At 30.0% G+C, this 12,109-nt stretch overlaps 2 protein-coding genes across 6 annotated transcripts in view; one reads left to right on the top strand and one right to left on the bottom strand.

The window, feature by feature from the left end:
- The window catches only part of LOC411843 (COP9 signalosome complex subunit 7b), a 184,897-nt gene that overhangs the window by 47,853 nt on the left and 124,935 nt on the right, over positions 1–12,109 (bottom strand). The window contains exon 5 of one of the 2 annotated variants that reach the window (XM_006562741.3): positions 5,908–6,821. The exons of the other annotated variant lie outside the window; for it this stretch is intronic. Coding sequence (XP_006562804.2) covers positions 6,733–6,821 — 89 coding nt within the window. The 3' untranslated portion in view covers positions 5,908–6,732. Of the gene's footprint in view, positions 1–5,907; positions 6,822–12,109 lie in introns of those variants that run through there. 2 annotated transcript variants of the gene reach the window in all.
- The window catches only part of Glurb (metabotropic glutamate receptor B), a 256,855-nt gene that overhangs the window by 124,635 nt on the left and 120,111 nt on the right, over positions 1–12,109 (top strand). The gene's annotated exons all lie outside the window — the stretch shown is intronic.

Here is a 12,109-nt window from a genome sequence, read left to right as displayed (position 1 = left end):
ATTAATATAAATCTCGATCCACTCGTATTATTTCTCTAAATCTCGATCCACACGGTTGTTGTTGCTTGTAATACCAATATATTACGTAATATATATATAAATATAAAAACAAAAATAATTTCACTCTAACGAAAATAAAAATTTCTCGCGTTAAATTGAAAATAACAACTCTCGTTTCGTGTTTACCTGAGTTTCGTACACGTTACACTCGACAACAACGTTTATTACCATTATACAAGAACTTTGTGACAGCTTGCAAAACTAAGGTATCCTTTATATGGATACTTTATATTTTCTTGTAGAAGAACAAATATACGTATATCGAGAGATCTCTAAAATTCTTCTTTCCAACTTTTTTCCCTTCCTTGTTTTTCATGTTACCGCATTATTCTCGAGGAAACGTCAGTATTTATTAAATAAACTGAGCCCAGAAAAGGTTGAAAATCAACGAAGGAACACGCTTTGTTAATAATCAAGCTTTTTCGAAATATATATATATGTATATATTTTTTTTTCTTATTATTATTTTCTTCGAGGAAAGTAGCGAATTTAGCGGTTCAAAGGGTTCTGAAATTACCTTCCGAAATTCGAGAACGCAAGATCTGTTTCTCTCACGTTATTTTACCCCTTCTTTCGTTTTCTTTTTTTTCCCTTACTGTTTTTCCGTGGTAAATATACAAGGTATCCAATTATAAAAATTTAAAGTTTCCTCTTCTCGAATGAATCGAAAGTTTTCTTCAAATACGAGTGGAATTAATAATTAATAATCGAAACTTATTAATAATTGAACATATTTGAAAATAAGCAAAAGAATAAAAAATTTTGTAAAGTCCTTAATTTTGTAAAATAATTTTGAAATCTATTTAGTTTAACACTGTCAAAGAAATATTGAAATTTTCAATTTCAATATTTCTCGAGAATTGATTTTTAAAAGAGAAAAAATTCATTTCATATCGTTTTCCCTTCGAAAACAATAAAGAAATAAAAAAAAAATATATTTCCTTTGGATTTACTTTTTCATGAAACGAAACGCTCGATATTTGGGACACTGTGTATATACAAAGAGGGATACCGGGACTCCATTTCACCGGTTCTTTGGTGGAAACCCTCGACCCAGATATTTCGTCAATGCCAAGGTCTTAATTTGCCGTTTTCCAAGCAACGATCGATGGCAGGGGCGATGTTTGATAGATTCCAGCCGAACCACGTGAATGCAAACCGCGACGTGGTGATGCGCCAAATGTAAAATTGCGCGGTGAAAACTGTGTATGCACCTATGTATCGATGAAAGGAGTGGAGGAAGGTATCGAGCGTGGAAATTTGAGGAGAAACGAGGCCTTTGTGAATAGTCGACTAGTTTCATGTTTCTATACGAGTTGGTGAACGATAGGCTCTTTCAAACTTGGATTCTTTGTTCCTTGTATCCCTTGCGAAAGAAAAAACAGGGGATCAAAGGGAAAATATAGAATAATTAATATTGATTAATTCTGTGTTTATATTATTCTTTATCGCGAAATCTAGCGATGAAACAAGTATAGAATTGTTATTAATTTCGAATTTCTTTTTAATCTTCTATCCTATTTATATTATATCAGGAAATCTACTGATGAACCATTTTTTTTTAATGTTCTATCATATATATATTCGTGAAATATGGAAATAAGTGATGAGAAAAGTATGGAGTACTTAATTCCCTTTTTGCGTATTTATAAATATAATTTTGTATTATCGAATTAATTTTTTATAACTTCTTGACGAAATTGTATTAAGGACAGTGTAGTGTATTTGCTGAAACGTATTCTAGAAGAAACTTTTAACTTCACTTTTCATTTCATATTCGTTCCGTTTTAGAACGCGTCAAAACTGTACTCAAGAGATTAATTATTCGAAAGTTTTTCTTACAATTAAGTAGACTGTGGAAGAATTTCTACTTCTGGAACTAAAGTTTTCCATCAAAGAAATTGAAAACTTCTGATCTATCTACCGAGAAATTTGTGAAAAGAAACATCAGTTTCTACGGGTCAATTTTCTAAATGAAATCATATTTCAATTCAATACGTACTTTGTTCGAGACTTTTTTCCTGCACAATTGTACACACAAGTCACGCAACGATGATTAAAATTGTTCTGAAACATTTGTGACACGGTTAAATCTCTGTATCAAAAACAAAAAAGAAAAAAGATATTGAATATCTCCCCCTCCCCCCTTCGAATAAAACAAGCACGATTTTATTTTCCTTGTAGCTCGGCTACAATTTCATGGGAAATTGAAATAAATCATTTAAAGAGTTGTTAGCGCGTAACGTTTTAATTAAAGCGTACAATAACTTCTGACGGGCCTTTGACTTGAAACAAACATCTTTGAAAGGGAGACGTGACTCTTTATTCGAAAGTCTTTCGCATTTCGTGGGTAAAGGAAAACAAGGAATTATTTCGTGTTTTTTAACGCGAAAGAACCCCTCCCCCCTCTTTAATTTTGATTTAATAAATGGAGTAAATAAAAGGGTGGAAACCGAAACGAAAATCGCACGAAAATTTTAACAATTGAAATTAAAAAAGAGACGCTTTTCCTTCAAATACATCCTCGAGAAACGGAAACTTTTTATATTCAGTTTTCTTAAACTGCGAATCAATCTTCAATTATCGTCACACAATTCCTTCCTCTCCTAAATTTTAATTCGAAAATGATATATACAGACATACGTCTATGTCTCTCGTGTTCACGAAGGATCTAATCTGTGGAGAATTTGGATGATAAGCTCTTTAGAATTCAATTTCCCCTGGAGGGATATCGTAAATGCGGGAAGTCGTCGCCAGTTTCAACTGCGAGCCAAGATGGATAAATCGCGATCTCGTTCACTTGGACGGAAAATAGTTAATTAGGATCCTCTATTTCCTCGAGGAACGATCGGAATTCTCTCGTTCGAACGCGAGAAGAAATCACAGGGAATGAGAGAATACGAACGTTTCTCGTTCGATCGTTTACGCGATGGAAGGGAAAGGAGATCGCGAAGAAGACGCGTGCATTGTGTAATTTATAATTTGGAATCGCTTTAAGAAACGATAGCCAAAAGAAAATAAATTTCTGAAGCTGGAGAGAAAAGATGGAAAGATGGATTTGAGATTCGTTCGAGGAGGATGGACGCAGGATGGTCAAGAATATTTTTCGACTATATTTCGTTCCTTTCCTCGAGGAAAGCTTTGATTTAAACTTTCCTGTGGAAAATAATAAAAATTCAGCGGGCAAAAAGGGCGAGCGACGAAAAGGGAAGAGATTAAAAAAGATTAATGATACGAAGTTCCGTGCATCTTTTTGAAAACGAATAATTAAAGAATATTTACTGCGACTGAAATTAAATGTTATAAACTATATATATATATTTTGAAAAAAATATCCAAAGAGAATTATGATTATATTCGTTTAAACGAAAAACATCAAGAAAAATATTCATGATTTATTTCTTATACGAATTTAAAAAATATCGTATAATAACTCGTTCGTGTTAAATATTTCTTAATTAATCGAATCAGTGTCACGAAAATTATCAATCAATATTATTAACCATGTAATTTTTATTAATTAAAATTTTATTATTAACTGATATATTTCAATAATAAAGATTGTTAATCGAAAAGTTCTGAAAAACATTGAAAAACTGGATTCAATGACTCATATATAAAATCATATAATAAGCCTGATTTTCAAATTTTCTGAAAGTTCTATTACGTTGATCGCAAAAAAAAAAAATTCCAATTTCGTTGAGCTCGCGTCGAGGACAAAAACGATCATTTACGAGTGTCGTCGTCCTAACAAGATGCATAAAATATAAAACTCTATCCTCGGTAACCAGTGACGAGAAATTTTTTGTTCCACTTATCTTATTTTTCGAAAAACCTCGTTTAATGCATCTCGTGTTTTTTTTTTTTTTTCTATTGCGAACAAAATTTACAGATTCGTCAAGAAGAAATCAAATCACACTTATTTTTATCAAACCTAATCGTTTGATTTCTGTAAATACTGATATTTAAAAAACTTTTTTGAAAGTTAAATTCAATTTCCTCAATTTCGAAATGATTCGATGAAATGTGAAAAGAAATAACATGAAATGTTGAAATCTTTCTGTGAATTAAAGAATTAAAGAAAATGAAATGAATTTTTATATGAAATCGAACGTATAACAATGCAATGCAACAATGCAGAATAAAATAATAATTCTATAATTTGCAATATATCCATTTTCATTATTATTTTTGAAAAGAAAAATTTCCACGATATTACTTCGGGAAGTGAGATCAACGAAAACAACTCTCTATTCGTCCAAGAGAGTAATACGAATATCAAAGTTTAATATACGACGTGATTCTCGATGAGCGAGAATTAACTCTTGCAGCCATCATTATTCATATGCATATACCTGAGGGATATCGTTCTGATCTCGGTCTGAAACTACCGTGAAATCGACAAAAGCTTGTTTATAATCGACCAGACAATGGTTCCAATATGAATACCGATTGTTACAGCGCGAGATACGAATACGAAAATAGCGAATCGAACGTACGAACAACATCTCGCAAAGGGATGATTTAATAGGGATGATTTTCCTTTCGCTCAAGCTTCAAAAACAGGGAAAAATCGTTTTTATATATTGATTCACGAGGATGCAAGTAATAATGTAAAATTCATGTTTAATCCTGGCGAATATCAAAGAAATTGTTTGTACTTAGTTTTTTATTCATTCTCTTTCTCTTCGATCGAATGGAATTATTCTTTGATTTGGATTTCCATAATTATTCTAATATTATTATCATAGATTTATTAATGTAAATGCTTCATCAAATGTAATATTTATATTCCGAATTATAATTTCTGAAAAGACGAAGAATAGGATTGTTAGTTACGATCGGAATTGAAACTAAAATTCAATATAAAATTACAAATATGAAATAAGACAAATATTCTATGACTAAATATTAAGAAATATACGAAATACGTATTATAATTTTGAAAGAGAAATGATAAAAACGTTCGATTGTGGTCACGCGCCAAGAGGAAGTATAAACAAGGAGAGCAAATAGTGAAAAAAGGATAGAGATAGGTTAAAAATAGTACATTCAGCGCCATCTCTTGCTTGGCGCGGATGAAACACGTATAAACAAGGAGAGTATATTGAGAAAAAGATAGAAAATGCGTTATAAACGTACTAGTGGCGCCATCTCTTGAATATTTTAAAAAGATGTGATTGGCATTCGAGAGATGGCGCCATTAATCAATTCTTAATTTACTTTATTCTAAAAGAAGTTTCTTTAATACTCGAGAGATGCCACTACCAGTCAATTCTTACTCTATCTCTATCCTTTTCTAACTAAATCTTTCCTTGTCTAATACGTGTTTGCTTTGCGGCACTCTGGAGATGGCGCTGATTTCATAATTTTTACCATATCTCTATCCTTCTCCCACTACTTGCTTTCCTCGTCTTACTTGCAACATTATATCGTAACAAAGACCGATTATTTTCGCATTTCAAAACAAAATCTTATTAAACAAAAAACTTTATTCGATTTATCCTGTATCTTTATAATTTATTCTAATAAATATTTAACGTAAAATAATTATTATTTAAATTATTATTTAATTTTATTTTTCACAAGTATATAAATACTAAAAGAATATTGGATCCATTGATAATCTTTAATCTTTGATCTATATCGATAATTGTATTTTCTTCAATATCAAATTTAAATAATTTCTGTTGACAACCATCCAAAGAAGATTGTTGATAAATAATAAAAAATTTCTCAAGAAAAGTTTACCGAACAAGGGAAAAATATTTATTTAAAAAATTATTTTTAAAGAAAATGTGCTTGATACAACGATCGATATAATTTAATATAATTTTTTTGTTTCTTTTTTTTTTAATTCTTTACGTTGCACCTCTGATGCAATTTTATATTAGTATTCAAGACAAAAGCAGCTTTCACTAATTCTTTAGATAGCATTCGCAAAACACGCGCATATAAATATCTGCTCGAACGTGGATACGTTGTTATTCCACTCTTGCCTTTTTCTTTTTATTTTTTTTTTTTTTTTTTAAACCTTATACGTTAATTCAAAACACGTATACACATATACAGGATGCCTGAGGATAGAACAATCGGGTTAAAAATTATTTTTACGTGGAGATATTATTGAAAAGTATAAAATAACATTTCGTTCGAGGCCCTCCGTTTTCCAGAGGAAACGGAATTTCGAATAAAAAGTTTTTCAACATTCTATCCACGCCAATGAGAATTAGCCACGTTACTCGGCAAATTTTTAAACTCAATTCTCTCGAAAACGAAGCCTCAAACGAACGAATTTTATTTCCATTTCTCCCTGCTAGAATATAGAATATCCTATTTAAGATTTTTATACGTTTGCATACGAATAACCTTCCGTTTAGTTGTATCACCGTTTCTGAAACACCTTATATATTCACCAAGAATTTACACGTAGGAAGCATATATTATTTTGCGGTATAAATATTTCAAAAATTTTCATGTCTCGTTTGGTTGCAACATTGGGAAGAATATGCGCTAAAAAAAAAAAGAAAAAGAAAAAAATGGAAGGTTAAAAAGAAAGAAATGTATTTAAAAAAAATTGCGTTTCATTTTCATGGAGAGAGACTTTTCTGTTCTGTTCGGCCTGCATTAGAACGTAACACGTGGAAAAAAAATAGTACCGCCAAGAAAACATTATGAAACACATTGTTCTTTTCTATTCGCTTGAAAATTCTCATATTGCTTTATACCGTTTTGCGTGTTATTTCGAAATCCTCTTCGCCCTGTAAAAATAATTTAGTTAATAAAATTCACGCAACGATATAACATAACAAACATTTCATCCAATTTATTTTCAATTTCCAATTTTTAATTCCAATGTTTCATGATGAAAGACGATAATGAAGTAATCGAGTGAAATTTTAAAAATATAAATATACCGTGCCGATTTATTTCATTTTTCATCGGTGAAATTTCCATTGAATCGTATTTAAACATGGCGGTAATGTATCACGAAGGATTTGATAATAATAATAATAGAATATCTTGCCTTGAATAACTATTGTGAATTCAACTTTTCGTTCCTTTGTTTCCTCTTGCAAACAAACATGCTGGAATATTCGAAATTCCATAATTTTTTCCCCATTCCATTTCGATGAATATTAAACGTTAAACTCGGTCAAAGGAGAGACAATATATACCCTGAATTTCGTAATTACACGTCAAATTACAATATAGCGACTGTTTTTGCCCTGTATTACGATTATACTAGCATTTCTAGGTGTACGTGGTTAATTAACATTAACTGAATGGAATTGGAAATACCTGGCATCGATGCTCAAAACTCGATTCCTAATAAACTAATTAACCACATAAAAGAAACATTTCTCCCTTTCTTTCTCCATGGAATATTTTTTCGTTTGAAATAAAAAAAAAATTATATAAACCGTACGATAAACTTATAATAAAATCCAATAACCAATTAACATTGATGTTGTTAGAATTTAATTTTTTTTTTTTTTTAATGATAATTACGCTCTCGCATCGCATGAAAAATATATTCTTGGGATGAAAAATATAATTTGTAAACATTTCTTTAATTAACAAAAGTAAAGTGGGAATATATATGCTTATTCTCTTTCTATTTTTTTTTTTCATAAATAAATGGAGGAATAAATGAGATAATGAATCGATATTTGGAAATACGAATACTCGATAGATTCTTTTTTTCTCTTTTCTTTTTTTTTTTTTTTTTTTGAAAGAAGAGAACATCAGTTTAATAAATGAGCTTAAATATAAATCGAGTAATAATTATCTGAAACAATTTGAAATTATAATATCATCCAGTGAAAATAATCGTATCAAATGTGATAATATAAAATCAAAATAGCATTAAAAGGAGATTGTAAAATTACAATTAAAAAAAACTCTCTTGAAAGAACAACTCATTTTGTTTAAACGTCCGATATTTCGAATATCCGAGTTTCATTTTTACAAAAAGAAAAAAAGAAAAGGAAAAAGCAAGAATGTTATTTAGGAAAAGGAAAGGAATTAATAAATGAAAAGGAAACAAGAAATGAAAACAAAATAAAAAATTTTTCATCCATTTCGTATATACCTTTGCGAAAAATACCGTATGAAGTCCTTTCTTTTCTTGCGTTACTTAAAACTAAACTGAACCAAGGTAACATTTCCAAAGAATAATAAATTATTGGTAGATATTCTTTCTTTCTTTCTTTCTTTCTTTTTTTAAATATTCTCCCTTGTGCAACGTTGTAAGAATTTATCTCGCTATGCGGAGCAAAAAACATGGATCGAACTATCGATTTCGCGAAAGGGAGCTTTGAAAGAATTCGTGTTTTGAATTAAACGAGATTATAGTAGATAGAAAGAGTAGGAGAGGCTTTGGATAAAAGATCTTTTGCAATTTCGTTTCCAATACGGTGAATATATATATAAAAAAAATTCCTATTATTATTATTATAAGAATTAATAACAATTATAATTTATATTAATGTCTCAACTTCGTTTTCAAATAATCTTTTCCTAACTATATGTTTTAAGTAAATAATTCCAATGATAAATTATTAATAAATTTAACGACAAATTGAATAAATAAAATAATTTACACAATGTTATTAATTCATTAAACGATTTCTAGGACTCCTCTTTTCACAATAATAATTGATACAATAAAATCAAGCTTTTTGTTCGACCATTTTGCTTCCCGTAAGTAGAATAATCCGCTCATCGTCAGACGTTATTCGAAACTTACTTAGCACGACTACGTTTCAGCTTTTTAACGGAGGAAAAACTTTATCTAAAGGAGGACGTTTCGTCGTCGATACACGATCCACTTATTTATTTAAATGGGGACGAGAATTTTCATAAAACTCGCTCTGATGGCGGCGGATCGTTAATTAAGACGAGATGAAAAGATGTCAAAGAACTCTCACCACTCTCTTCCTGTTTACGTTCGTTAACACGTGAACGATGCTTCAAATATCCCGTATTTCATTTCTCGTCATCCGGAGATCCTCTCCTCCTCCTCCCTTTCGATCTCTTTCGATCGATCGAGGCTCGATTAGACCGATCAATTATAAAAAAAAAAATTGTGTTTTATATTTGTCGAAAGAGAAAAATAAAATGGCAAATTTATTGCGTTTTCCAGATAGCCAAGAATAGAATAGGAAACGATCTATATTCATAAGCGAGCAGCAACGGATAAAATTCCGGATGTACTTGGCGAAAGCGTATCGCGAAACAAAACTTGGGAAACAAATGGCCGAGCTCGAATAAATATTAACAAAGACAATATTTGTCGTCAACACATGGACCCTGGTACTGGTTGAGCAATATGTACATATATAGAAGGGAAACCCGTTTCGATTCAAGATGGCTATAACTATGAATCGTATACTGTTAGTTGAATTGTAGCTATGGGCTACAAATCGTTCGAGAAACCTGTGGAATTAAAAAATTATTTACGATTTGTTAGAATTGTTTAGAATGAAATCGAATTAATTTTAATAATACTATCTTAACTTTAATCGTCCATCTATTACTCCATATTTTTATTGAATACGTATTACAGGTAATTAATTTTAGTGCGAATGAAATAAAATAAAAACAAGGAATAAAATAAAAGAAATTGGATAAAGAAAAATGAATAGAAGAGAAAGGGGGGGTGAAAAAATTCATAATTGAAGGTAAATATCTTTCACTGGAGTGGAGAAATGCGTGGAAAAATATCCCATTAATGATATTTTTCGATAAACGAAGAAGAATATAATTGAACCGGCAATATTTCTCGACGTATATTTCAATTTGCGTATTCGGTTCGATGAAAACTCTGCTCCTCCTATAAATCTGTGAAAATACACACGGAAATGTTGTCGAGATTCACGCGATTCGTACGCATACAAAATCGAGAATAATACAAGGATGGATGATCCCCCTCTCTCCCCCGATTATTTAAACGTTATGATCTACAGATACAGAGATATCAGGCTCTATATCTCTTTGTAATAATATCGATATCGAATACACGCACATCTGTTACTCGATCAATCTGTTATTCGTTAAATTCACGTTTTATTGGATTCGACGTGAGGAGAGAAAAAAAGGCAGCAGTCGTTCTAAAAAATTGTTACGCTTTCTCTATTTCTATTTCTCTCTCTTTCTCTTTTTCTCGAGTTTTATTATTAATTAAATTCATAAAGTAGTCTTTTTTATCTATTCTGATATTAACGGAATTTAATATCGATTGAAATAAAAATTCTTCTCTTATTCGCTATTACTCCCATTAAAGATCGATGGAAAGATTAATTCGTGTTATAATAATGGAACGATTATATCATTGCAGGTATTAATGTTAACTTTTATGCAAATATAATGGAACGGGATTAACCTTTTCCATGTATTAATGTATCTAGAAATACGGAATATTTTATGCATCGATATAGACGAGTTACATCTCGTGTCTTAATTTTTAATGATTGAAAAAATATATTTCGTTCGATCGAAATTAGAATAAAATTAAAAGAAGAATAAGCAAGAAAAATTGATTTGTAAATTAATTTTTGTTCGAATAGTTAGATAACATGAGACATATCTTCAAAAGAGAATATCTAAACTGTTGTATTGAAAGATATATTGATCGTGGATTCGAAAGGATTATTCCTTTGAATGTTTAGTTATTTGATAAGATTTATCATATGCTGCATTGATATTTGTTCTAATAGATTGACACACATGAATTTTATCACAAATGAATCATTAATAATAGTAGATACTCGTGTTTGTGATCTATTAGACATTAACAATTTTAATTTTATTCTATTTTCACAAAAATAGTACTTTTTACTTTTTACTTGGACCGTCTGAAATATTAAGTTAAATTCTTTTCTATTATAATTTTGATAATTTTACAATTTCAAAATTCAGATTTTTCAGAATAAAAATCTATCCCTTTCTATCTCACAATATCTTTTTTCAGATATTCTAGGAAAACTTGGAATGAATCAAAATTTCTTGGAAAGTTCCCTTATTACAAGAGATCAATCTCAACGTACCTTAATTAACAGATTCAACTTTCAAATTCAGTTAGATCAATCTCAATCAGTCTCGTTCGATCAATCCAGTTCAAATCAGTGTCATTCAGTCCAAATCATTTAGGATCAAATGATTCTTTGATCTTTATTATGAAACAAACTTCTTGAGATACATAAAATAGACGAAATATAAATCTAGAAATAATATAAATACTTGATGATAACAAATCCACAGACTCAAATTCTCATTAGTCAAAACTTTCTCACGCCTATCCACACTTGGATATAAGTACAACAGTATAATCTCTTCATCCATCCTGAATGTATTTCGCGATCTTTATTTATTCACGATCAAACAACTTTTTCTTTTCATTGCAAAAGTCACATAACTCACGTTTAACACGTGTAGCGTTAAATTAATTCTCAATGCCATAGGATTGAATCATCACACATTTTTCTATACTTCGTTCCAGTTATGGTAATTACAGATAAGAAATAACACGCTTATGTTTATCGATTAAACGTTAAATATAGTTAGATCTTCGATAATTTTTCAATTTTTTTGCGTTTGCGTGAATTTTTCTTTCTGAAAATTGTTATATCGATTTGAAATGATTATTTCTCCAATCGTTGATCGTATATGAAATCACGTTTCACTTGTTTTGAATATGATGTATCTGGAAATTTATATTTGAATAAATGGAATCGTTATTTCATCGACTATGCCTTTAACAAATATTTAAACCTGCATTTCAGAATATAATGAAATTTTTATATTTTTTAATTTTTTAATATTTTCTTCGTGTAATGCAACAGAGATATTTTAAAAATTATTATTCTAAATTTTCGATTTACTTTTGCACGAAGATTCGACTCCTTTTCGACTTATATTTTTGGTACGATTTTTGGTATAGCGTGTCTTTTGAATCTACATTTTAAAATGTATAGAAAAAAAAGAAAAAAAAAAACAATTAAAAATATTTCCCTTCTCAATACGAAAATTTCCGTGAAATTTCCTA

The sequence above is a fragment of the Apis mellifera genome, linkage group LG13 (genome assembly GCF_003254395.2).
Source record: "Apis mellifera strain DH4 linkage group LG13, Amel_HAv3.1, whole genome shotgun sequence".
Classification (NCBI taxonomy): Eukaryota; Metazoa; Arthropoda; class Insecta; order Hymenoptera; family Apidae; genus Apis; species Apis mellifera.
The sequence above is the reverse complement of the archived record's forward strand: the minus strand, read 5'-3'. Positions and strand labels throughout refer to the sequence as shown.